Source organism: Choloepus didactylus, chromosome 23 (assembly GCF_015220235.1).
Source record: "Choloepus didactylus isolate mChoDid1 chromosome 23, mChoDid1.pri, whole genome shotgun sequence".
In the NCBI taxonomy this organism is placed as follows: domain Eukaryota; kingdom Metazoa; phylum Chordata; class Mammalia; order Pilosa; family Megalonychidae; genus Choloepus; species Choloepus didactylus.
In genome coordinates, this window is record NC_051329.1 from 12,673,937 (window position 1) to 12,699,256 (window position 25,320).

The window sequence follows — 25,320 nt, forward strand, 5'->3', positions numbered from 1 at the left end:
AACATGTCCACTCCTTCCCACCCCTGCCTTTCCAAATCCAGATGTCCTGTCCCCAAATGCTGGTTTCTGTTTTGTGGTGTGATGGTCCCTCTTTATTTGTCCTACTGAGACTGGGGACCCCACATGGCATGGCCAGGGGGAGCCTATCTCCAGCACAGGGAGCCTCCAAAGGCTAGAACGTAGTAGGGCCTCAGCTCCTTTCCAGGGAGCAAATGACTCAGCACAGGGCCTGGCAAACAGTAGGTGCCCAATAATGATTCTTGAGAGTGGACAACTGAGTGTGCAGCCACCCAGTGTGATTGCACAGCCAGGACGAGGCTGGCCAGACTCGGGTCCCCAGGAGAGGTGGTTCTTGGCCGAGGGACCCATCCCTCCCCAGGTGGAGCAGAGGCTGCTCCCCACCCTGCACCCCCTCCCTCAGCCTCCCCTGGCTGATTCCGGAGCCAGGCAGCAGAATGTTGCGTAGCTGGTTGCCCTGGCAACCAGGGCCTGCTTGGTCGCTGCCTTTCCAGAGCGAGGAGCGAGCACGCTGCTGCACCACCCTCCATCAGAGCCCCCTAAGGCCCTCCTAGGCTTGTGCAAAACTCCAGCCGGTGGAAACGTAACCCGGGGGACCACTGGGAGAATGGCGGTGAACTGGAAGGAATATTTCCGACTGGCCTTAGAAGAGAAGCTGCTGGCGTGAGTGGCCTGCAAGTGGCAGGGAGGGCTGGAGGAGGCAGGGCAGGAGCAGGTGGGATGGCTCATTCCCGGGCCCCCTCCCAGTGGGTCTCGTTTCCTCGGGCAGTTCATGGTAGGGGGTTATTGCCCCCTCTTCTCAGAAGAGGAAACTGAGGCTCAAAAAGGAACCTCAACTTCCCCAAGGTCTCAGGGCTAGTTAGGGGCAAAGCTGGGCCAATAGCCCATTTCTCTCACCTGCACCTGATCGCCACTGGCAGAAACCAGCTGAGATAAAATCATTCACAAGGTGGGAAGGAATTACTCTGAAAACTCTGTCTTGTCCCCCACCCCCACCCAGTACTCCCTGTCGCAGTTCCTAGCAGCAACGTCGTTCCACTGCCCAGGCTAAAATTCCAGGGTCACCCTTGACTCTTCTCTCACTCCCCTCATTCACCCCAACAGCTCTGCTCTCAAATTGTATGCAGATCTGACCCCTCCTGACCCCTCCACACTACCACCCTGATCAGAACCCCATTATCTCTGGGTTAGGCCAGAGCCCCACCACTGGTCTCCTACAGCTGCCCCGGGTGCCCCTCCCCATCGTCCATGCTCCTGCAGCAGCCAGAGGGATCCCTCGCTCCAAACACTCCTGTGCCCCCTCCTCACTCAGGGCCAAGCCAAAGTCGTCCCTCCCCACGCACCCTCCCCATGCCCCACCACAGGGTCTGACTCATTACCTCTTTCACCTCAATTCTCATCTCTCCCCTCCTCCCTCCCTCCCCTCCAGCCACGCTGACCTCCCCCTGCTCCCTCCACACTGCAAGGCCCTTCCTTCCCTTGGGGGCCTTGCATTGACTGTTCCCTGGACCCCTGTGTGTGTCTGCATGGCTCCTTCCCCTTCCCCTTCTGGTCTCTGCTTAAATGTCACCTTCTCAGAGGGACTTTCTGACCTCCCCACTGAAGGATTTCCCATGGTCTCCTCAGTGTTTCATTGCGGCACCTACCACACCCCAGCCGTATCTTATACCTTTACTTCCCTGGCTCCGGCAGAGTGCCTTCTCCCCCAGGGCCGGGGTGTTCTGTCTGCCCGGTTCACAGTTGCACCCGGGTGCCTGGAATGGTGCCTAGCACGGAGCAGGCACTCAGGACAATCTGTTGAATGAGTGAAGATTTTAACAGTCAGTGGGTGGCTAATGGGGGCATTTCAGGCACTCGTGGGGTTTTTGGGACCCTGATTCCTGCCTTCTTCACCTCCACTCTTCCTCACACCCCTCCAGGAAGATACCGGAGCAGACTGTGGGCCGCGTCCCCCCGGTGCTGCGTCTCTTGGAGAAGAGGCAGGAGCTGGTGGATGCAGACCGGAGCCTGCAGGCCCAGAAGGAGGTGAGCCTTCGCTGCTGGCCCCTGAGACTCTTGGGGACCCCAGATGGAAAATGGGGAGGGGAGGGGAACTGGGCAGTGAGCAGGGGTATGGGAACTTATGGAGCCAACTTATCAGCTGCAAGGCCTGGACAAGTCATTTCACCACCATAAGCCTTGGTTTCCTCATCTGTCAAGTGGGGATCAAGGGAGACTGGTGGTTGATGCAAATAAGTGTGCATTGAACACCTGCTATGGGTGGAGCAGTGTTCTGGGGTCTGGAGGTCTCACCATAGTCCCTGCCCTCAAGGGGCTTACGGTCTAGAGACAGAGACAGACGAGTGTCCAGGAGTGACTGCTAGGGTGGCGAAACACTGGACAGGGACTGTGGGGCCTCAGAGGAGGCCTCTAGCAGCTCCCCATAGGGGTGGTCAGGGAAGGCTTCCTGGAGGAAGTGATGTCTTACTGGTTGATGAAGAGCAAGTCAGCTTATCCAGCAAACGGGGATGGGGAGGAGGAAGACACAGACAGAGGGAACAGCATCTGCAAAGCCTGGGAGGTGAGAACAGAGCTTAGGTGACCGGGTGCTGGAAGGCAGCGTGTCAGAGGAGAGAGGGTGAGATGAGGCCAGAAGAAAGGGCAGAAACTCTGGTACACAGGGCTGCGGGAGGGCATTTTGGCTTCGTCCTGAGGGTGGTGGGAGCCGTGCATGCATTTGGGCAGAAAAGCAGCGACAAGATCAGGGACAATAGACGGGAGGGATTACCTGTGTACTCGAAAGCGCTGGGTGTCTTGAATCCCCCACAACACACCCATTCCTCATCCCCAGGTGTTCCAGAGCAGGAGGGAGGCCCTGCAGCAGCGCTGGGAACAGCTGGAACAGAAGGAGCGGGAGCTAAAGGCATCCTTTGTTCGCTTCGACCAGTTCTTGCAGGTCGGTGGAGACTGCTGGGGGTAGGGAGGGTCACAGGGTCGCAAACTCAAAGCCCGACAGGGGCCAGGCAGGTCACGTAAATCAAAGAAACGGGCTAAGTAATACAAAAGGAAGTGCTGAGGTGGACGCCACGGGGGTGGGGGGGAGGGGGGAGAGGACGTGCGTTAGGGGCCAAAATCAGAGACTCTGGCTGAATTTGGCCCGCGGGCCGTCTGTTTGCCACTGTGGCTCAGCGCGCGCGTGATGCAGCGGGGCGAGGGCGGCGAGCTCGGCGGGGTCCCGAGTCCTGAGGCGCGTCGCCTCCCGCCCCCCCCACCCCGGCCCCCAGGAAGCCGAGGCCCGGCGCGGCCGCGCGCTGCGCAGGGCGGCCGAGGAGCGGCAGCGGGCGGGCCGCCAGGAGGCGGAGGCGCAGCGGCTGCGGACCCAGCTCGAGGAGCTGCAACGGGAGCGCGCGCGGCTGCGGAGCCGGCTGGAGCGCCTGGAGCCCTGCGCGCGCCTGCTGGGGCGAGTGCTGGAGCGGCGGCCGGAGGTGGGCTCCCGGCAGGGGGCGGAGGGGCTCAGCGCCACCCTGCAGCGCTGGGTGGCCTTGGGGACGGCTTTGCGCGGGCACACTCTTGGAGCACTGACCGTGTGCCGGCCAGGAACCACCACTTAACTGAGCGCCAACCGTAAGCCATGACACGCTTTGCCGTTCTTCGAATCCGCCCCCCACAGCCCAGGCAAGTGAGTCCTGTTATTGTCAACTCCATTTTACAGCTGGGGAAACTGAGGCCCAGAAAGGTATTTCTTACTTAAGTTCACACAGGCAGGTGAGGGGTTGGGGAGATCCAGGCATTTAAAATACGAGTTGAATGAATCAATGAATTTATTTTAATTACAGGTAGTAAAGCTAAGATGGGTTTGATAACAGAGGTGGGCAGCAGCAGGAGTAGAGCCCGCGTCCCAGACCCTCCAGCTCCTGCTGTCCCCACTTCTGGGACAGGGCCTGGTTGATGTCCCCACTTAGCAGTTGGGCTGAGAAGGTGCCAGGAGAGACCAGGTGGGGTGCGGAGATCAGGGGGCTGCAGAATCGTGTGAGTGCCCCAGCCCACGCCCGCCTCAGTTCCAGGAGGTCCCCGAGATGGTGGCGCGGTTCGACGGCCTGGCCGACACGCTGGCGGCGCTGAGGGTCACGGAGCGCGAGCAGCTCGCCGAGCTGGAGGCGGCGCGCACGCGGCTGCAGCGGCTGCAGGACGCGGGGCAGGACCGGCTGCTCCGGCACTGCCAGCGGTGGGCGCAGCTGCAGGAGCGCCTGGAGGCGGCCCGGGAGCGCACGCTGCGCTGGGTACGGCGCGCCCCCGGCCCCACGCCGCCGGGCGGGGCGGCCAGAGGTGATGAGAGCAGAGGGGGCAGCGGCACTGAAGGGGGGATTTCAGGCATCAGAAACCACTTTAGGGCACACGAGGCCAATCTATCAGAAGCTGACAGGTGGTTCCCGCGCCTCTCCAGGAGCACACAGCGGCGTCTGAGTGGCAGGAAGCGGGTGGGAAGGAGACCTCGCCCTCCTCCAGCTCCTTCACTCCATAACCCGCAGGGCTGGGGGTGGGGGTGCTCGCCAGGAGTCCAAGTGGATTCAGATCCAGAACACAGCCGCCGAGAAGACCCTGCTCTTGGGACGCACTAGGATGTCAGCGCTCAACCTGTTCCAGCAACTGTGCCAGCACCGGATGCAGTCACCCGCCCTGGACATTGAGGACACCGAGGGACAGCTGGAGCAGGTGAGGTCCCCTCTTTGTGTCACCTCCAGCCCCCAAATACTCTTTGGAGACATCACATGCCTTAAATCCCACCATTCATGACACCTTATTTGGGCTAAGCAGGCCCTGTGGGCTCAGCCACAACCCAGGTCCTGACAGGGATGTGCCATGTGAGGAGATCGTGGTTGTGCCCCTCTCTGGGTCTGTGTCCTCCCTCACACACTGTGCCAGGCGTGCACTGACAGTCACAGCATTTTTATGCCACAGGCTCCTCTTTCCTCCCAGGATCAAACAGTGCAAACAAGTAGCACTAGTCGATTAGAACCTGGTTCATTCCTGACCTCTCGCTCCATGCATGGCCAGGCCTCAGTTTCCTGAGGGAGGTGAGGGCCGAGTTGCCCAGTGCTTTCTCCCTGCCCAATGATGCCACTAAAGTTCACTGCAGACCAAGCACACTGGCTTCTCTACTTTCAGTAGAGTGGAGGAAGGGGGGTCACATTTCTAACAGTTCTGTCATGTTTTTACCGAGGAACTGAAGGCACAGCCCCTTTGTGATGCTATGGAGAGACAGAAGAGGGGGGCACCCTCTTTCCCCATCTGCCCCACTTCTGCGCCCACTTGCCAAGATCCCATCAGAGGCCAAAAGCTGAGTCACCTGAGTCTGCCTTTGCAGCCACATCCTGGGCTGTGACTTCTTTCATACCAATGTCCCCCCAAGTGTGCCCTGGGAACCCCTGTGGCACACACACCTAAGGAAGGTGACAGGCCCAGTGTGAAGGACAGTGCAAAGTCCCTTCTCCGATGCCCGTCAGCCCCTCTGCAACACCCCCCTTTCCTGGCCTTCCTGCAGGCAGCAGCAGGTGGCCCCAATTCAACAGGCATCCTGTTCATGGCACTGTTTTCCAATTTCCCCCCATTATGACAAGGGAATGGGGTACCTTATTTTTTTCCATTGGTAGAGATAGTTTCCTTCTCAGAGGTTTATTTAAGTTGCAAATGTGAAGGAAAGGGGGAGTACACAGTTATGAGCAATCCATCAAGTTCCAGCCCTTGGCAGTAAGCCCATGGATGTTCAATAAGTTTGTATAAAGAAGTCAATTAAAATGAAATAGAGGACCATGCATAGACGATAGACCATGAGCTGACAAATATGGCTGATTTAATTAAAAGAAACAAAGTGAACTGATGTGAAGCTATTAATTTAATCAAACACAGACATGAGCCAGCGTGAGCCCAGGTGTCTGCTGACCAGCGCCCTGTGGGAGGCACTGCCCGAGGCTTTTCAGCCCGAACAGCTTAGGAGCCCGGTTGGCGCCTCTGGGATGCGCCATGGCTGCTGTTCCCTTAACAGGGGTCTCAGGCCCCCAACCCTGCCCTACAGCCTCCCCAGGCCTTGGGTGGGGGCTGGACTGCAACCTGGGGACCCTGACTGACTTTGGCCCTATTGGCTTCCCTCCCTCAGGTGAAGCTGTTCATGGAAGATCTCTCGGCCTTGCTGACCAGCCTCCGTCAGGCCGAGCCTGCGGCCCCCGCCTTCTAGCCCCGACCCAGGTGAGCAGTGAGGGGGGCCCTGTGAGGACCCCAGCTCTGGAAAGGAGGTCTCATGCTTCCCTTGGGGTGTAGGGCTAAGTGGCTCTTCCCGAGCATGTTTCCTCTCCTGAAAGACAGGACAGGGCTGTGCCCATGCTGTGCCGCTTAAATGAGGTGTGGAGAGGCAGCCGGCCCCCAATAAAGCTGGGCTGCGGTGACAGTGGTGACAAAGGGCTATGTGCCAACACCAGGTGCTGCTGACCCCTCAGCCCCTGTGTGGTCCTAAGGACTCACCTTGCCACACCCGTAAAATCGAGGCAGGACCAGGCCCTACTTCCCGGGGTGACTGGGGGATTAGATGAGTTATTTGCCAGGTGCATGGAATGGGGCCCGGCATATGGGAACTGCTGGATGAGCGTTTGGGGAGTGAGATACAGGGCCAGCGGGAGGGTGACCTGAGGTGTGCTCGGAGCTCCCTCCTCCAGGGACACAGGCTGGGCTATGGCTCTGTCCTGCTCACCTAGCTGCTGGGGGCCACCCCAGACCACCCCGAGATCCCAGATGGGAGGGGCAGGGCTTGGAGCAGATGAAGGCCCTGACCTCTGGGTGTTAGGGGGGCCGTGTTAACCCCTTCACAGCCAGAGCCCACCCTCAGGAGACTCTGGGTGAACCATGCTCTCTGACTCATCCCCTACAAGGCTGCCTGGGAGTTTGGCACGTGTGACTCTCCCTGCTCCCCAGATAGACTCTGCACTCGTGGTCCCCCAGAGGAGCTCAAAGATTTATTACCTTAAAAAAAAAAACATCCACCGGGTGTTGGGCACTCAGGGCTCAGATCTGGGTGGCCAGGACCTCTGAACCCAAGACCCACAGACATGGCAGCAACCAAGCTGTCAGCTCAGGGCCCAGCCCACAGGCTTTGCTGGAGAGCCCCTAGGTTCCCCTGCAGACCCCGCTCACATGTCCCTGCCTTCTGCAGAGGTGGCTGCTACCCCTCCAGGCTGCCCTGCGGCCGGCCCAGGCCCGCAGCTGTGCCTGGGAAGCATTTGCTGCCATCCAGGTGTGGACGGCCTGGGTCCCGGCCCTCACATCCCCTTCCGCAGCCTGCCCTTCTTGGAGCGGGCGCCCCGGCCGAAGGCGCCCTGCTGCAGCTCCTGCACCCGGCGGCGGCTGCGGGCTGAGAGCTGCTTGAGGCCCCCGCGCTGTAGGAAGCGCAGCTTCTGGGTCCGGCGCCGCTGCTTCAGGATCTGCTGCTTGGTCTTGAGCTCGGAGCGCACACGACCTGTAGGGGCGCCTGGGGTGCGGGGTTGGGGTGCACCTGCAGGGATGGGGAGGCTCTGTCGGCTCATCCTTAGGGCGACTCCCAGGGTCTCCTCCTCCCAGAAGCCTCCCGGACTGTTCCCTGTCCCCTCTCCCATTGTGTGTTTATGGCTGGCTGGGGACCCCGTGTCTGGCATACAGTAGGTGCTCAATAGTGGTTAGGTAGTCTAGTGGAGTGGTCATTAGTGTGGTCTCTGAAAACTTGGGCAAATCACTTAACCTCTCTGTGCCTCCATTTCCCCTTCTTGTTAATTATGACTAACAGCACTTTCCTGGTGGAGCCCCGATGAGGAATGAATGTGATAATGTGTCGAGTACACAGTGTCTCCGGATTGTGATTATTATTATCGGTCACCCAACCAAGGCTGCTGGAGCTCCTATGGTCCTGGGGACCCGGCAGTGACCGAGCCAGACCCCAATCCTTGCCTCCCTGGACTGCAGGCTCCATGCTTGGTGGATGGAAACAGGCTGGAGCATAACCTTCCTTTTGGAAGGAGAGAAATGAGGAGGCCAGAGAGGGAAAGGGGTTGCCCAAGGTGGCACAGCACAGCTGCGGCAGCAGAGGTCAGTGGCCACATCCAGCAGGTGCTATTCTTCCAGAATGTTCTTCCAGACTCTGGGAGGGCAACCCTACCCGCCGCCCCAGTTCCCCACCAAGCTGCTCCCTCCTCCTCCCAGCTGGGCTCCTCCCCACCACTGTGACCTTTCCAGTCCTCCCAGACACATGGTCATTAAGGCGGCCCCAGATGTCTCCTTCAGGCTCAGGCTCCTGACAGGGACCCCATCGCCTCCAAGGATGATGGGATGCAGGGGCAGCAGCTGCCCCCTCCAGCCCCCATCCCCAGCCTGCACCACCCCAAGAAAAGACAGGAAGTGATAAATGAGGGGCAGGAGGGCCCAGGGGAGGCCAGAAGAGGGGCACGAAGGGAAGGACAGCAAGAGAGAGACTGAGGCAGAGGGGGAGACCATCATTGAGGGACACGACAGGGATGTACAGAGAGAGAGCACAGCAGACGAGAGAGAGATGAAGAGGGAACGTCAGCCACACACGGACAGGAGGGAACCAGAGAGAGACCTGACCAGAGTCGGGGAGAGGGTCTAAGACAGAAACAGACATGTCAGAGTCACCGAGGAGAGGAAGTGCTGACAGAGACGCCCATGTAGAAAGCCAGGAGGAGACAGAGAGGCCCCCAGGAGGCCGAGTGGACCCTGGCCCCCAGACCTGCCACCCCTGAGCCCCTGGCCAGAGACAGACTCTCAGGGACATGGAGAAGAGGCAGTGACCAGTCCCGAGGATTGGGGGACACCAGAGGGGCTAAGGCCCACCCGCAAGAGCACCAGGACATGGTCCCAACTCCCCCCTCCCCAGCGAAGGCCACGGGGTGGGGGGAGACAGCAGGCAGCTGGGTGACCCCGGGCCACCTCACGAGCTTCCTGTCCCTCAAGTCTCACTGCCTCCCAGGTCACGAGTAGTGTCTAGCACAGGGCCTGTCCCCAAGCCTCTCCCCGTCAGCCAGCTCGTCCCCAGAGGTGGGGGCTGCGCTCCAGTCCCTGCCTTCGGAGCAGGGCGGAGGCCGGGAGCAGGGAGGACAGGCGTGTGTGCAGCTGTCATCGCTCTGCGGCTGCCCTCTGCCCCAAAGGGCTGACCTGGGACTCGGCACCTGGCACCTGGGGGCTGCAACCCGGGGCACTACGCCACGGTCGTTAGGTGCCGGGATGCAGGGCAGACCAGAGAGGACCAAGTCCCCAGGTGACTGCCCGCGCCACCTGCCAGCCGGGGCTTGGGGGAAGCCCTTCCTCAGCCTCCCTGTGACTGCAGCCTCCTTGAAAAGCCGCCTTCTGACTTGGAGCTTTTGCAAAGGGAACCCCCTTACAGTCTTGCTGAGAAGAGAGTCCCCCAGGCACTTAGAGAACCTTCCCACGTTAACTTTCTGTCGGGCGGAACCACAGGCCACGCCCATTTTGGCAGGTGGAAAATATCAGAAAATGCATGAGGCTTGGCCTGGTATGTTTTTTAGGTTTTGGGACGATGTGCTTAAATGGCTGTAAGTCACCCTAGAGCTCAAGCACAGTGACACCGCCTTGGTCACATCCTCTGTGAAACAGGAAGGGTTGGGAAAATGCACCCAGGGGCACCAGCAGGAGTGGCACGTGGGGAGCTGAAAAGGCCCAGGCCAGGTCCACTGAGGGACAGAGGGTGCAAGGACCCGGCGGGGAACAGGGGAGGGGTCCCTGTGTGTGAGGGGAGGGTTACTGGGGGAGACCCAGGGCTTAGCAGCACCCACCCACTGGATGCAGCTCTGGGGCTGGGAGATGGCAGCAGCTGCTGCAGCCCTCTGTGCCTCAGTTTCCCCATCAGCCTCCTCCTCTCTCTGCCCGGTTCCTACCTTGGCCCCGGCCCCACTTGCTGCTTCTTCGCTCCGGGCCTCGCCGCTCTGAGGCCGCCTCTTCCCCCTCGGAATCACGGTCATCTATTTTCTGTTTCTGTTTCCACTTCTGATAGCTGGGGGCTGCACTAAGGAAGCCTGAGGGCCTGGGCTGGGAACTGGCCCCACCCCAGGGGAAGCTGACAGGCACCGGCCGCGGTCCCCAAGATCCCACACCAACCCCCCACCCCACCCCACCCCGTCACACGCCTCTCCGGATACAGGTCCCGCTTGTAGGAGCTGCTGATGTAGCGGCCACTCTCAGTCTTGATCTTCTTCTTCTCCTCCTGTCCTGACTGTCCCACAAACCGCTTCTTCTTCCGGTCCCTGTGGGAGAAGGCGTTGGGAGGGCTGCCCGGCAGGGGGTGGCCTGGTGGTGGCCCCACCTTGGGGCCGTTTCCTCCTCTGAGCCGTCACTGGATATCGGAGGGTTCCCTGAAAGCTGGGCGGCCATGCCTGGCAAGCAGTAGGTGCTAAGACCCCTTCCTGCTCCCCCTTCCCCTGGCAGCCCCACATCTCAAAGGGGAGTGTGGGGACAGGGGATTGGCACAGGCATTGGTGGCTGGTGGGCCTGGGGCAGCTTCCCACCGCCCAGCGCTGTCACCCGGATGAGTCACGTCACTTCCCTTGGACCTAGAGTCCTCACGGGCAAAATGGATCACAAACCCTGGCTGGAAATGCCAGCGGCAAAAAGGACAGATGAGTCAAAATCCCTATTATGCACAGTCGATCAAGGGGAAGGACAGGCAGGGGTCATATCCCTGCTGGGCCGGACCAAATGGGGGACAGGACCAGCCGTGTGCGTGCGTGCGTGTGTGTGTGTGTCGGTGGGGGGGGGGGGGGGCTCATACCTCCTGCTTTTGGGGGCCGCATGGAGGCAGGGTGGCCCTGGGAAGGTGGCCCTCCTGATCACTCACCACTTGAGCTGCTGCCGGCCCCGGGTCAGGTTCTGGGCTTCATCCCCCATGAGGTCCAGGACGGCGCCGGCTGCCTGCTGCTCGAAGGCCCCGCTGATGCTCAGGCTGCAGGGGGAGGGCGGGCGGTCAGGGCAGGGCTGGAGAAGGGCCCGCGGCCCCGGCCTGGGCCCTGGTGGCCACTCACCCCCGCTCGCTGTCGAAGTCCTTGGGCCGGTAGGGGACGTAGAAGTCCTGCTCCCGCTGCCGGACCTCCTCCCGCCGCCTCTTAGATGCCCCGCTGGGTCCTGGCCATGGCCGCTTCCGGCTCACTACTGCTGCAAAAACGTCCTGCCAACCAGGCCCAGCATCACGTCCCCAGCCCTGGGAGCCTCCCGGGGACTCTGAGGCCGGGCTTTGCCATGTACTAGCTAGGTGACCGGGTCTCCTGCCCCACTGACTGCTCAGCGGCCCCATGGGCTGCTGGGACTTAATGCCAGGCTCTGCCCCCAACCGCATGGTCCCCGGGGTGGGGCTGATACCTCCATGCTGTCTCCCACCACCGCCTCCTCCTCCTCCTTGGGCTGCAACTCCGGCAGTGCTGCGCAGCTCGGGGCTGGGCCGGCCGGGCTCTCCTGCTGCTTCTGCTGCACCCGCCGCCCCTCCTGGAAGCGGGCGATGGCCCTGTGGTCCTTCTGCCGCTTGGTGCGCATCACCTGGCTGCTCGGGTCCCGGCTGGAGGCGCCGATCTCAAAGATGGTCTGCAGGGAGGACGCCAAGCCCCTCACCCAGGGGGTCCTCTACCCCTGGCCCCACCCTCGCCAGCCTGGTGGACGCTTGCTTGGTGCCAGGGGCCACCTGAGTGCTGCATGGGTCTCTCGCCCTAGGTCCTCCAATGCCACAGCGAGAGTGTGAGGCTCAGAGAGGGCAAGGCACCTGCTCAGGGTCACACAGCCAGGACAAGCCAGAGCGCAGATTTCAACCCTGTCCACCTGACTCCGAGACTGTGCTCCTAAGAGGACCCTCCACTCCTCCCTGGCACTCGCTGGCTGACAGGCTCTCCACCCAAGGGCTCTCCTTTTTTGTGGGCACCCCCTTCCTTATGCCCAAGTTGGGGTGGCCAGAGGGAGTCGAGGGAAGGGAGAGGGGAAAGGCTACCAAAAGGCAGCTCCTCAGGCCTCTTAAGAGGCCTTGGGCACATCACTCCCCTCTGTGGGCCTCAGTTTACCCATCTGTAAGTGGCGGGAAAGAGCACCAGGGATGGTCCCAGAACAAGGGAGGATCTCTGGAGATGCCAACGGAGCCAGGGCTGCAGATTAAACAGCTGCATGCTGAGATGAAAATCCCTGTGGGCTCCCGCGATCTGAGTCCCAGCACCACAGCTGCTGCCGTGTGATCCCCAGGCCAACGGCCACCATCTCTGGGCCCTGAAAGCCAAGGTGTGATCCTGCCTGGCTTCTCACTCACCGCCCGGGAGCGGTAGTTCTTGATGCTGTCCACCAGCCTCAGCCGCTGCAGCTCCTCTTCCTTGAAGCGCGAGCCTGGCAGAGACAGGGGTATGAGGTTGGGCTCTGTGGGGCCCACCGGCTGCCCCCTGCCCCCACGGAGACTTACTGAAGAGTGGGTGCAGGCCTAGCCCCGCCAGGTCCAGCTCCTTGGCCCTCTTGATGGACTCGGGCGAGGGTGCTGGCCGTGAGCGCACGTACTGCTGCTGGGCATTGTCGGCCACGCGGCCCAGGCCCTGCAGCTCCAGTGAAGCCTCCAGAGTGCTCTGCAGGCCGCCATCCTCCTCGTCCAGGACACTCTGCGGCACCCGGCCCAGAACGCCGTCCACAGCCGCCTCGCCTGCCCCAACGGCACCCAGTCAGATGCCTCCAGCTCGGCCCCAGCCCACCTCCTGCCCTGGCCCATTACAGGCAAACAGGCAAGAACAGTTGCCACGAGAGACGCTGTCGCTACGGAACAGCTACTGCAGCCAGCCCTCATGCTGGGCGCCTCAGAGCCGCAGACCAGGCCTCAGCAGCTCCAGCACAGGGGCCGGCAGCCTGGCCATAAGTAAAATGACGGCACTGGGTCAAGCAGGAGACACCAACTGCTGAGACGCTCCATGTGCCAGCGTCTCCCTCCACTGCACATCGAGACTCCGAGCCGGTGGCGGGGCCTGCGGCTGGCACTCTGTGCACACGGGCTGAGCCAGGTGCCGCTGCCCGGCCCTGGGGCAGGTCCTTTCTGCCTGGCTTCCCACCCGTCCTTCTGCCGCTTGAGGACTGTGCGGAGCACAGATGGGGCTCCCCTCAAACGGCACACCTGCCCCCCTCCTGGGCCCTCAGGTCTGAGCCTGACTGTCCTCACTGCAGACTCTGCTTTCAAACAGCCTCGAAGCACAGAGTCCCGGGCTAGGGCACTTCTGGGGGCCACCTGGTCCCCACAGGGAGTCCCTGCCTGGCTAGACATCCTTCCTGACAGAGTGGGGACCTGGGCTCCGAGCCAACCAGATGGGGCAGCTGTCTTCTCTGCTCGCCATTTGTTGGGCAGGGCTGAGGCGGTCACTGGGCTCTCTGAGCCGGGGTCTCCAGGGCTCTGGCTGGACCCCTGTTGTGACAAGATGCTTGGCCTCCCTGGGCAGAGGCGAGGATGACACTCCCTATGGCACAGATGCGCTAATGAGGCAGCGTGTGTGCAGCATCTGTCCCCCAGCAGCCCACAGGAGGAGACCGCCCGGTTCCTGTTGCCTGTCCCACTTGATCGCGTTGCAGGAAGTACAGAGGAAAATTCTGAGAGCTCAGCTTGAACAAGCCTCAGTCTCTCTCCTTCCTCCCCTGGGCTCCCCTGAAAACCTGGCTGAGTACAGGGTCACAGATCAGTGCCTGGGGGCCGGTCATAGGGGAGAGGCGCAGGTGGGGGCCGCAGTGAAGCCGAGGGTCCGGCCTGCCGCAGGGTGCCTGGCTGAGCCCTATCTAGCCAGCACTCACTGCATGAAAAGGCAGACTCGGCACAGCCAGATCTGACCATTTCAGAAGCCAGAAGTGTGGATTTTTATGTGAAATCCTAGAGTTTAAAACATGGATTGTTGCCTGGGGTCAAATCTAGCCCCACCTCCTCCTGAAGGCAGGACAGGGACGCGGTGCCAGCCATGCCCCACCATGAACTCCCGGGGGGCCCAGCGCCCACTCACCTGAGGGCTCCTCGTGCGAGCGGGCGAGGGCCAGGCCACGGCCCAGGAACAGGTGCAGGTCCAGCAGGTAGGGGACCTCATCCGGGGCCACCAAGGAGTAGGCGGTGCCGCTTCGGCCAGCCCGGGCCACGCGACCTGTGGGGGGAGATGACCATCGAGGGAAAGAGAAGGGCCCCAGCCACGATCAACATGTGCCAAACCCCAATGGCGGAAGCCAGGACAAGAGGCCCACCTCACCAGGCTGCCGTCTCCACCCGTGAAAGCAGAGGGGGACTGACAGTCGCTGGGCAAACATGCACAGCACTCCGGGAAAGTCAGCAAAAATAAATGCAAGGCATTGCTCATAATCGGCATCAAAAGTCTTTGGAATCCCCATGTTTGGGAACGTTCCCTAACAAAATGCTCGAGGAGGCAAAGACTCACACACAAGGATTCTTCCTGCAGCCCTGAGTGGAACAGCCCCTAACTGGAAACCACTCAAGGGGCTAACAAAAGGGGTTAGTTAGATTATAAAAACATGATAGAAAATCATCCAGCTGAAAAAGAGGGTTGGCAAACTGCAGTCCACAGGCCAAGTCTGGCTCAGGCCCTGCTTTTGTGAATAAAGTTTTACTGGCACACCGCCCTACCCATCGGCCTATGTTTTGTCTCTGGCTGCTTTCGTGCTACTGTAGCAGCGATGAGTAGTTAAGGCAGTAGTTATAGACTAAGAAGATTTGCTGAACCTGTTTATAACATATAGCGATGGGGAGAGAAAAAAAGAGAGGTTACAGGAAAGAACATCCAGTGTGATTCAAATTTTGTTTAAATAAATCATTACATTTCAGTTTATTTCTGCATCTTGTGAAAACAGTGTCACCACGTTTGGAGGATCTGTTTGCAGGGTCTGATTTATACTGTTGGTTGTGGGGGGCTCTGGTGACTCTGGCAGGACATGCGAGGCAGTACCCCCAGGAGCACCGGAAACCAGGGGGTGGCACTAGTAACTGAAAGGGGTTCAGGCAGTGGGACACAGCGCCTTCCATGGGCCTCTAAGGCACAGGCTCCCGCCACAGCCCCATCAAACTTCTCCTGGGGCGTCACCGGGCAGCCAGGGTTTGCTTATTTGATGATGTTCAATGATACACAAAACATGCCAAAGAAACCCCACCCACCTATTTCCTCTCCTAGGCACATGTATTTAATTTATGTGTATTTGTACATGTCAATAAAAGGCCAAGGACTCACACAAAACAATGGCCCTGTTGTCAGAGGCAGTGAGGGAGAGGGGAGAAGAGTGTGGCCTTTGAACAGAGACTCCTTGGGTTCCTATCCTGGCCTCCCCACTTCTAGGGAGTGCGTATGATGCCTGGCGAGTTAGTGAACCTGTCTGGCCTCAGTTTACTCATCTGTAAAATGAACCTGATGCTCTTGGCACTCACTGCACAGGGCTGTTGGGGGGATGAAAAGCCGCTACATTACAGACTAGAGGCGGGCCTGACACCGGCAGGAGGTGGCTCGCAGTTGCTGTCACAGCCATCGCAAGGAGCGCGTGACCTTTACCACCACCTGGGCGCTTTGCTTTGTTTTGCAGTTACTACTTTTGTAGTGAAATTTAATGGAGTAAATTGGGTTGGGAGGGCCAAGGGAAGGTGGGCGCCAACATCCTGAATCAACAAAGTGGGCAAGTGGGGAGATGGGGGCTTATAGAGTACAGAAAGGGTGCAAAGATACCCAGGAGAGGAGCTAAAAAGAGAGGCAGGTTTCTGGGAGAGGACTGGCAGGGCACATGGCCAGGTACCAGTGGGAAAGACACAGATAAAGCCCAGGACTGGTGAATCCAGACGAGGCAGAAGCCCTTATTTAGAGCTCTGGGGCTGCCCATTAGAATCATGCTTGGGCCCCATCCCTGAGAGTCGGACTTACTCAGCCCCATCCCTGGGCCTCAGTTTCCCTGTCTGTAGCGGCAGGAATTGGCGCTAGTGGCTCCTTACCCACACGGTGCAGGAAGAGCTTGCCCTTGGCAGGGAAGCTGTAGTTGATGACGTTGTCCAGCAGCGGGATGTCCAGGCCGCGGGCTGCCAGGTCAGTGACGATGAGGGCGGAGCACTGGTTGTGTGTGAACCTGGCCAGGTTGATCTTGCGGGCCGTCTGATCCAGGGCGCTGTAGATGTGGGTGCAAGTCACCCGCTGAGCTGCCAGCAGCTGCATGGGACAAAGGCAGGAGGGCAGAGAGAGGTGAGGTGGACTCGAAGGAGAGGGGAAGCCTGGCACCAGATGCGACGTACGCTGGGTAAGACCATGGGCTGTGGAGTCCTCGTCAGTATGGGGGGGCTTACATCACCTTCCCCTCCCGGTGGGATTGTGTGAGTATCAAAGGAGATAACATATGCAGAGGGCTCCCTTAGGGAACCTGCAGGTGCCGCCCCAGGGTATAAGCCTCATGCTGAATTGTTGCTGTCACTAAGCTGTGTGACCTTGAACAAGTTACTTAACCTCTCTGTGCTTCAGTTTTCTCATCCATAGAATGAGCAGAATGATGGTTCCTTCTTTGCAGTAGTGTTATGAGGATTAAATGAGTTAAAACATGTACAACACTGAGAAAAGGGCCTAGAACATAGGAAGTATCATGAAAGTCGAACTATTCTTTAAAAATGATCATTTTGGTCTTATTTATTGGTGATCCTAGCAGTTATACAGAGGAAGCCCCATTCAATGTATAGAGTAAGTGAAACCCAGTGAACCATGTTCTCAGGTAACGCCCCCCAGGGGTGCCTGATGCAGGTGAAGGCACCTACTGGGAAGGGGCCCCACAGCCTTTCGGGGGACTGTGGCCCCCTCCCTACCTCCACACCTTGGCCTGGCCGGGCTCATGCAGGTTTACACATGTAAGAAATGCCATTGAGATGCTCAGGTAAGATCAGGGCACTCAACACAGCTTACTGCCTGCAGGTTATACCTCCATTTTAAAAACTAAAACAGAGAACACTGAAAATCTATAGGCTGGGATATACTTCAAATAATCTGGATAGGGGGATGGGAGGGTGGATAATAGATGGATCAGTGGCCATGAGTTGATAACTGTGGTACCTACAGATGATGAGCACCTGGGAGTTCATGACACTATTTTCTGTCCTTTAGTATGTGCTTGCAATTTTTCATGATAGAAAGTTTCAGAGAATCAAATGTATGACCCTGTCCAGGACCGCAGTCCGCTGTGGTGCTGCCCTCTGGTGGCCGCAGGCGGCCCTGTTGCTCCAAGCTCCAGCGGAAGGTGCTGGGCTGGTCCCCGCGGGAGGGGGGCGGTCCCTGGTGTCTCCCCCACCCAGGGCAGAGCAGGGCCCTGCTCACCTCGCTGAGGTACTCGGCATGGTGCTTCGTGGCCACAAACACCACCGTCTGGTCCTGCGGCCGCACCACGTTGCGCAGCAGGTGGAGCAGCGCGGCGGGCTTGGCATCCTCGCGCACGTGGAAGAAGGCAGTCTGCGGGGCGAGGGGCCAGGAGGGTGACTCCCGGGGGCCCGGCCTGCACAGGCCAGCCCGGGAGAGGGGACGGGCGGAGCCTCACCTTGAGCTGCTCGTTGAGCTTGGCGTCCACGTCCAGGCGGATGAGCACCGGCTCCGTGAGGCCTGGGGAGGGCAGCGGGAAGTCACCGCGAAGTCACCGCGGGACCAGCCCCCGCGCCCGGCCCCGCCCCCTGCCCCGCCCCCGAGCCCCGGCCCCGCCCCTCACTCACCTGCCCGCGCGAACTCCACCAGCAGCTTGGGCAGCGTGGCAGAGAACAGCACCGTCTGGTGGCCCTCGGGGAGGCGGCCGATGATTTCCTGCAGCTGCTCCGCAAACCCCATTTCAAAGAGCCTGGGAGGGCAGAGGGCAGAGGGCAGAGGGCAGGGCAGGGTCAGGAGCCGGGTTTCCACTCTGACCCCTCCCAAACCTCAGCCATCCTTCTCCCGCCACCACTTTCGCCCACCCTACTGCCATTTGCCTTAAATATATTTTTTAAATTCAACTCACTTTGTATTTGACCACCTCATCCCTAAGCAAGAATAACCCCTGAAACCTTTTTTTTTTTAAACTCTATATTGTGGCAACATATATACAATTCAAAATTTCCCATTTTAACCACTTTCAAGTGTTAAATTCAGTGGTATTATTAACATTCACAATGTTGTGCTACCATCGTCACCATCCATTACCCCAACTTTTTCATCTCCCCAAACAGAAACTCGGAACCCAGTGAGTAATAACTCCCCATCCTCCCTGCCACTCTCCCTGGCTCCTGGTAGCTTCTAATCTACTTTATGTCCCTATTAATTTTATTCTAGACATTTCATATTAAGTGAAAGCATACAAAATTTGTCCTTTTGTGTCTGGCAATGACCCTGAAATTTTGCATCTGCTGTCTCAGTTATGTTTCTTATAACTTCACATTAAAAGGGTAATAGGCATATTTTAAGGACTTTACATGCACCAACCCTTTTCACCATCACACCCATCCTTTGAGGTCCATACTATTCCCCCACCACCACCACCACCACACACATATACACTTTACAGCCGGGGAAATCAAGGCCCAGACGACACAGAGCTGGGAAGGAGCAGAGCTGGGGTTCGAGTCCACCCCTGTCTTGGTCAAGTCTATGCTCTCAAATTTGCGTTTTTTCTATCTTTTTGAAATCATGCATTTGTGGCTTTACTATTCTTTTTAATAATCCTGAAAATAATACATGATAAAAAGTATTTATTGGTCTGGGGAGCCCCGGAGAGCAGCCCCCGCACTGCCTGTTGGCTGCAGCCTCGTCTGGGAAAACACTGCTGCTGGCTCTGTCCCCCAGGTCTCTCGAGGCCGAGCCCCTTCCACGTTGCTGGCCTCTGGGCCACCATGAACACACACGCATGGAGGGGACGCGCAGCCTTACCTGTCTGCCTCATCGAACACCACGTACTCCACGCTCTGCAGCTTCAGGTTCATCTCCACGGCCACATGCACTAACCGCCCGGGGGTGGCGATGATTCTGGAAGGGGGTGCACAGACCAGGTGGTCCCACGGCCGGCCCCACCACCGCCCTCCTCTCTGGGGAAGGGGGCCCCAGACCACCATCCCCGATCCACAGACTCACATGTCGGGATTTTCGTGCAGGGCCGCAAACTGGTCTTCCATTCTAGAAAGGAGAGGAAGTATCAGCTTGACAGAACAGGTCTCTTTAGTTCTCTCCCTTCCCGTAAGCAAATGCCCAGGTGAGTCCCACACCCCTTCTAGGACTGAAGCTGAGGAGAGGCTATAGCTGATACCAGGAAAGGCATTTCCCTGAGAAATACAAGCCGAAACATACAAAAGAATTGGTTACAACAACGAGTTCCCCAAAGAGATGGGCTCAGCCATAGAACCCACCAGGCTCCCTGCCCCCAGGCAGGAATGAGCTGCCCTGGCCCACAGTGCCACCTAGTGACTAACGCTGGAACTGCCAGCGCCAGCTAGGGCCCAGTTCCCTGTCTCTATGTGCTTGCTGACACCTTTTGGAGGCACACCCCTAAATTTAGTCCTCCTCTGAAACACCCTGGGCCAGGCCTAGCCCAGGGAGGCATTACTGATAATCACCAACTATAGAGCTAATCAAGTATAATGTATGCTAAAGAGCAGCAAAAAAGCAAAACACTATCTGAGTCAAGAATAATCAATAACAGTGATGTCCTGGGAGAGTCAGGAAGGGCTCCTGGGTGAGGGGGGCGCAGTGGTGTGGGGAGGGGGCGGGCTGGAGGCTGGGTCCTGCACCCCTCACTTCTCGCTTTGCTGACCTGTGAACCAGGTGTGGTATCTGCTGCCTTAGAAGGATGGCACAAACATGCCAGGATGGAATGCATTTTGCATATTTAAGCTATGACACAATTCCTCCACTTTTGTGCATTCATCTTTTCAGCAACCCACAAAGAGGCACGGTAAACGTACACCCCTATACTGCATGTCAGTAAGCAGAACTGACATTGTGAGCCAACGGTGCCCTTTAGGGAGCGCCCCCGTGTCTGAGTTGTAGTGCTTGGGTGGCCATTCATTTTAACCTTTTATGGCATGTTTCCCTGTTAGATTTTTCTGATGTGCAGAGAAGCTGCGACTATTACTAAGCAACGCAGGCTCAGTCAATCTAATACCCCGAGGCCTCGACGTGCTGAAGGGTGGTGACTGGGACGTGGGGTGAGGGGCTCTTACTTGTCCCCGCCGAGGATCAGGGCAGTCTTGAGGCCTGTGAACTTGCCCAGCTGTGGAGAGACAGAGAGAGGGAGGGGAGGGTGAGGCGGCCCCGGCCACTCCCAGCCCCCCAGCTGCAGGCTCCCCCCAGGGTGAAGCTCTACCCAGCAGCCCCCGAAGCACCTCCTTGGTGAACTTCATGGTCTGCAGGGCCAGCTCACGGGTGGGCGAGAGGATGAGGGCGCGGGCCCCGGTCTGGGCACTGCGGGCCTTGAGCCGCTCGAACATGGGGATGAGGAAGCAGGCCGTCTTGCCACTGCCTGTCCGGGCCATGGCCACCACGTCCTTGCCGTCCAGGATCACAGGGATGGTCTGGAGAGGAGCAGGGGCAGGGGGTGGGGGGTGGCCAGGGGCCTTGATCACTCACCCGAACACTGCACAATCCAACAATCCGAGCCCCCAGGGAGTGCAAACTGCAGGATCTCCGGGAAGGGAACAGGGCCCACCACCCAGCCCCGATCGATCCCTTTCTTGCAAGGGCTTGTTTGCACACCCTGGGACAAGCAGCTCACTACCCCTAAATCTTTCCACTGGCGGAACAGCCTTCTCTAGGAGTCAGACTCGCCCTCCCTGTCTGGTCATTTTCCTTGGGACCCTGGAGAAATGGGTGATGATGGGGGCCTGCAAGGTGCCTGGGCAGTGGCTCAGCAGTGGGCAGCCCTGGGGTGGTGTGACTGGCACAGAAGCCCGGCTTCCCCCGCCTGTGGACTGGGTGAGCTCTGTGCTTCAGCAGGGTAAGAGGGGAGGCTGGAGGTGACAGCTGGGGCGAGGGGTGGGTGTCAAGAAGCCAGGTCACTCTTTCACCCCTTCTCCCCGGAAAGTCCCCACCCTGTACCTTCCTCTGGATGGGTGTTGGCACTTTGTAGCCCTTTTTCATGATGCCTTTGAACACCGGGTAGCTCAAGCCTGGGAAAGACATGGGGATGGTCAGGGGCTGGGGGAGCCCCCGTGGCAGCAGCCTCCAAGGAGAATGACCTGAGTCTGAGTCCCAGCCGTGCCACTTCCCCAGCAGAAGTAGCTCAGTGACTCAGCCTGCCCCTGCCTCAGTGTCCCCATCTGTAACTTAAGAGGCCATGGTGGTGCCTCCCTTAAAGGGCTCTGAGGATTGAGTTCAGGCATTGTAAGTGTTTTGAGCAGATTATGGTGCCTTATGGATGTCCACTAAGTGCCAGCACCTTTTGTGACTAGCCAAGATGCCAGGGCTGGTAGGAGAGGTCATCTCAGGGGGTGGGAGTTGAAAGAGGGGGCCAGGATCAATTCCATGGCCTCTGCGGAAGTCTCAAACCCTGCCCCATCCACTGTCATCCTTGATATCTGAGAGCAGGGGCTAGCAAACCATGGCCCTTGGGCCCAATCCCAGGGCCAGTTTTGTAAATAAAGTTTTATTGGCATACAGCCACACCCATTCATTAGTTGTCGTCTGGCTGCTTTGGTGCTCCAGCAGCCTGGTCGAGTAGGTGTGACAGAGACGGTGACCCGCAAAGCCGCCGCCGGTATTTACCATCTGGGCCTTTTGAGACAGCTTGTAAACTGCTCTGGAGCCCGCCAGCCTTCTCTTTCCCCACCTGGGGCTCTCCCAGTGCCACCACCAAGGCTCTGCTCTTGCACATTCTCTTTCTAGGCCTGTCATCCCCACCAGAAGGCCCTGAAAGCCCAGAGACCGTGTCTACTGCCTCCGTCTCCCCAACACCCACCACAGTGCTGGGCCCAGAGCAGACATGGGTAAGGGGGTACAGCAGGCACCAGGACTCCCACTGCTGCTGCCCTGAGGCCCCTGGGTGCCCAGCTCACCCACCCATGGACTGGAAGCCTCCGGACTTCTTCTTCTTCTTGTTCTGGGCACGCACCATCTCCTGGGTGTCCGGTTCCACGTCCGAGGTGCATTCCGAACTGGGGAAGGTGGGCAGGGGTCTGCCAGGGCCCAGCTGGGGGGAAGATCAGAGATGCAGGGTCGTGCCAGCACAACCGGACCACAGAGGGCAGGGAGTGGGCTGTCCCGCTGCCAGTTTCTCCCCTGTTCCAGGCAGGCCCTCTCCCCCCAGGTCATGTGGCCTCCCTGCTAAGGGGCTCTCCCTGCCCAGGCCAAGCTCAGCTCAGGGTGGGCTCTGCAGGTGGCCGCCTGGGTGCAGATCCTGGCTCTGCCACTCACCAGCTTGAGACCTCAAGCAAGTGACAACCTCCCTGAGTCTCAGTTTGCACAACTGGAAAAGAGGGAGGACAAGAGCATGTGCTTCACAGGGCTGCTGGGAAGATTGAACAGGGAAGTGGAAAGCTCCAGACAGTGCCTAGCACGCAGCTGGTGGTAGTATTCTCATTAACGTCATTGTCATCCTCATCCTGACCTGTCATTCAAAGCTCTCAAAATTAAAAACTTTACTCAATCAAAATGTCTACTATGCGTAAGGAACTAGACTTTTCCAAGCTGTCCTGTGCCCTAACCCAGATCCTTTCTGACGCATCACCCCATCCCAACTCGGGTCTGCCTCGTCCCTGGTCTCCTCTCTGCCTATCCGGGACCCATTCACCCTTTAAGGGACAGCTAAATCCAACCCAGACACCTCCTCCAGGGAGGATTCTTGGGCTACAGGACTGTCCTCTTCCTCTCAGAAACAACTGATGGAGCACTGACTAATAATAATAGCTTTAACTCCCATAGCACAGACTATAAGACAGAGGCTACTCTCAGCAGTCTTCTAAATTAAAGCACTTAATCCATGCAACAAGGAAACTGAGGCCCAGAGAGGTGAAGTGACCTGCCCACAGTCACACAGCCAGAAAGTGTGGGCACCAGGGATTTGAACTCTGGTTTCAGAATCTACATTCGCTCCCCTAGACCTTCAGTGACCCACCATAACCCTCAGGTCAGGGCTACAGCCAGTTTTGTACAGCCCAAGAGCTAAAAATGATCTTTGCATTTTAAAGAATTGTACAAAATCAAACAAAGGAAACAGAGACTTTGCATGGCCCCCACTAAGCCTAAAATATTTACACTCCTGCCCTTTATATAAAAAGTTTGCCGACCCTAAAATGAGACAAAATAGTTTCAGTGGCTGAGAGATTCCAAATGGAGTCGAGAGGTCACTCTGGTGGACATCATTATGCACTATATAGATAACACCTCTTAGGCTTTAATGTATTGGAATAGCTAGAAGTAAATACCTGAAACTACCAAACTCCAACCCAGCAGTCTGGATTCCTGAAGACAATTATATAATAATGTAGATTACAAGGGGTGACAGTGTGATTGTGAAGACCTTGTGGATCACACCCCCTTTATCTAGTGTATGGATGAGTGGAGGAATGGGGATAAAAACTAAAGGACAAATGGGGTGGGATGGGGGGATGATTTGGGTGTTCTTTTTTCACTTTTATTTTTTATTCTTGTTCTGGTTCTTTCTGATGTAAGGAAAATGTTCAGAGATAGATCGTGGTGATGAACGCATAACTATGTTATCATACTGTGGACAGTGGATTGTATATCATGGATGATTGTATGGTGTGTGAATGTATTTCAATAAAACTGAATTTAATAAAAAAAAAAATTAAAAAAAAAAAGTTTGCCGACCCTGCTCCAGGACCTTGGAAGCCGACCGCCCGCCTGTACCAGGGCTTTGCAATACTTAGGGAACGAGCTGATGAACAGACAGTCTCTGAGTTGCATATAATCATCAGTCTTCAACAGCAGTGGAAACGGAGGCACAGAGAGGTTAAGCAACTTTCCCAGTGTCCCCCAGCCAGTTCACTGTGGGGCCAGATTGGAACGCAGGGCTGTGCCACGACAAAGCCCTTGGTCTGAACAACTGCAGCTCCTCTTTGGCACTCACCACCTCTAACGTCTTGTGCCATATGTCACTTTTGGCAGTTTCTCCAGGGGGTGGGGGTGGGGAAACAGTGGGATAAGGTCTTGGCTGGTCTCTGCCCTCGAAGCATGCAGGCCCTTCTCTGCATATGAACATGCACTTATTCACATGCTTACCCAGGGCCTCCTCTGTGCCAGGCACCGGCTGGCACTGGGCTCTGGGGAATACCCGGCTACCGCTCTTCTGCCCTCCTGGTGCTCACAGCTGTACCACCCCCCTTGCATAGAGCTGGCACTCAGTAGTGGAAACTGACAGGCCCCGGAACCAGATAGTCCCGGGTTTGAATCCTGGCTCTGCCACTCACAAGCTGGGAGGTCTGGGTAAGTTCCTTAACCCCTGGAGGCCTCAGTCTCCCTCGAGGCCCCAGTCTCCTCGACGGGAAAGTGGGGATGACAGGATCTAGCTCACGGGGTTGGTGTTGAGGATGAAGTGATAAGACATAAAGAACTTAGCACGGAGTCTGGCACACAGTAAGCGCTCAGCAAATGTTCAGTTTGACTATTAAGTTTCCCAGGACGCTTGATGGCGTCACTGTCTCAAGCTGCCGGCTCCGGTCTGCCTCTAATTCAACCTCCCAAGAATCCCCCAAACTCGCAAAGTCAGATCTTTCCAACTCGCACTTTTCATTGGAGGAAAGGAAAGCAGCACTCGCCCCCTGAGCAGGGGAAGCCAATGAGGGGCGCGCTACCGCATCCCAGGGGCGTGGACTTCAGCGCTCGGAAGCGAACCCTGAAGGCCCGCAGGCCCCAGCGCTCGGAACTAGGACACTTAGGCCGCCGGGACCCGAGGGCGTGACAGACCCGGAGACACGTGTTCAGGCCAGGGGACCTGCGCTCCCGTCCCCGGACATCCACACTTCCCTCCCACCCTCGCCCATTCCCACTCCCCACCCGGGGAAACTGAGGCCGCGGCAGCGCTGCGCCCGAGCGCCCCGATCGCATCCACGAGGGGCCCCCGCCGCGCACGCCCGACGCCGGGTCTCCGGCCCTAACTTGCGTCCCAGCGCCGCGCTCCCACCTTTCGGGCCCGGGCGTCATCTTCCGCCTGGATCTCAAACTCGCCGTCTTCCGAGTCGCTGCCGCGGGCCTGGGAGGCCGCGCCCCGGCGCTTCCGGAGCCCCTTCTTCCTCCACTGGGCCATGGTAGCTCGGGACCCAGGGCCGGTCCCGCGGCGCGCGCCGGCAGCCATAACAGCTCGGGCGCT

The 25,320-nt window shown here is 58.3% G+C and overlaps 2 protein-coding genes across 6 annotated transcripts; one reads left to right on the plus strand and one right to left on the minus strand.

The window, feature by feature from the left end:
• Nucleotides 1-505: 505 nt before the first annotated feature.
• Nucleotides 506-15,126, plus strand: CFAP73 (cilia and flagella associated protein 73). 5 transcript variants are annotated; one of them, XM_037816614.1, is made up of 8 exons: nt 506-681; nt 1,938-2,043; nt 2,849-2,953; nt 3,282-3,482; nt 4,056-4,277; nt 4,552-4,710; nt 6,152-6,240; nt 11,746-15,126. In XM_037816614.1, exons 1-7 carry the CDS (start codon nt 626-628, stop codon nt 6,227-6,229), a joined length of 927 nt encoding a protein of 308 aa, XP_037672542.1. In that variant the 5' UTR covers nt 506-625; the 3' UTR covers nt 6,230-6,240; nt 11,746-15,126. The 5 variants fall into 5 exon arrangements, 3 of the variants coding, with proteins under 3 accessions (XP_037672542.1, XP_037672541.1, XP_037672543.1); XR_005213966.1 differs by lacking the exon at nt 11,746-15,126 and having other exon boundaries at nt 4,056-4,323; XM_037816613.1 differs by lacking the exon at nt 11,746-15,126 and having other exon boundaries at nt 6,152-9,535.
• On the minus strand, nt 5,668-25,317 carry DDX54 (DEAD-box helicase 54). The gene is made up of 20 exons (XM_037816611.1): nt 25,135-25,317; nt 22,053-22,182; nt 21,093-21,163; nt 20,381-20,569; nt 20,219-20,268; nt 19,134-19,175; nt 18,933-19,028; nt 17,750-17,871; nt 17,581-17,642; nt 17,364-17,495; nt 16,007-16,217; nt 14,034-14,168; nt 12,473-12,703; nt 12,326-12,399; nt 11,401-11,619; nt 11,067-11,209; nt 10,883-10,987; nt 10,188-10,292; nt 9,927-10,042; nt 5,668-7,537 (listed from the first exon to the last, which is right to left on the minus strand). Exons 1-20 carry the CDS (start codon nt 25,303-25,305, stop codon nt 7,305-7,307), a joined length of 2,637 nt encoding a protein of 878 aa, XP_037672539.1. The 5' UTR covers nt 25,306-25,317; the 3' UTR covers nt 5,668-7,304.
• Between the last annotated feature and the right edge of the window lie 3 nt (nt 25,318-25,320).

Coding starts and splice junctions, on each gene's coding strand:
- DDX54 (XM_037816611.1), bottom strand. CDS start 25,305: ATGGCTGCCGGCGCGCGCCGCGGGACCGGCCCTGGGTCCCGAGCTACC. Junction 14,169..16,006: donor GCTCTTCCTGCACCGTGTGG/GTAAGGAGCCAC, acceptor CTCCCCCCACAG/GTCGCGTGGCCCGGGCTGGC. Junction 11,210..11,400: donor TGGTGGGAGACAGCATGGAG/GTATCAGCCCCA, acceptor CCTGGTTGGCAG/GACGTTTTTGCAGCAGTAGT.
- CFAP73 (XM_037816614.1), top strand. CDS start 626: ATGGCGGTGAACTGGAAGGAATATTTCCGACTGGCCTTAGAAGAGAAG. Junction 4,278..4,551: donor GGGAGCGCACGCTGCGCTGG/GTACGGCGCGCC, acceptor GGTGCTCGCCAG/GAGTCCAAGTGGATTCAGAT. Junction 4,711..6,151: donor CCGAGGGACAGCTGGAGCAG/GTGAGGTCCCCT, acceptor TCCCTCCCTCAG/GTGAAGCTGTTCATGGAAGA.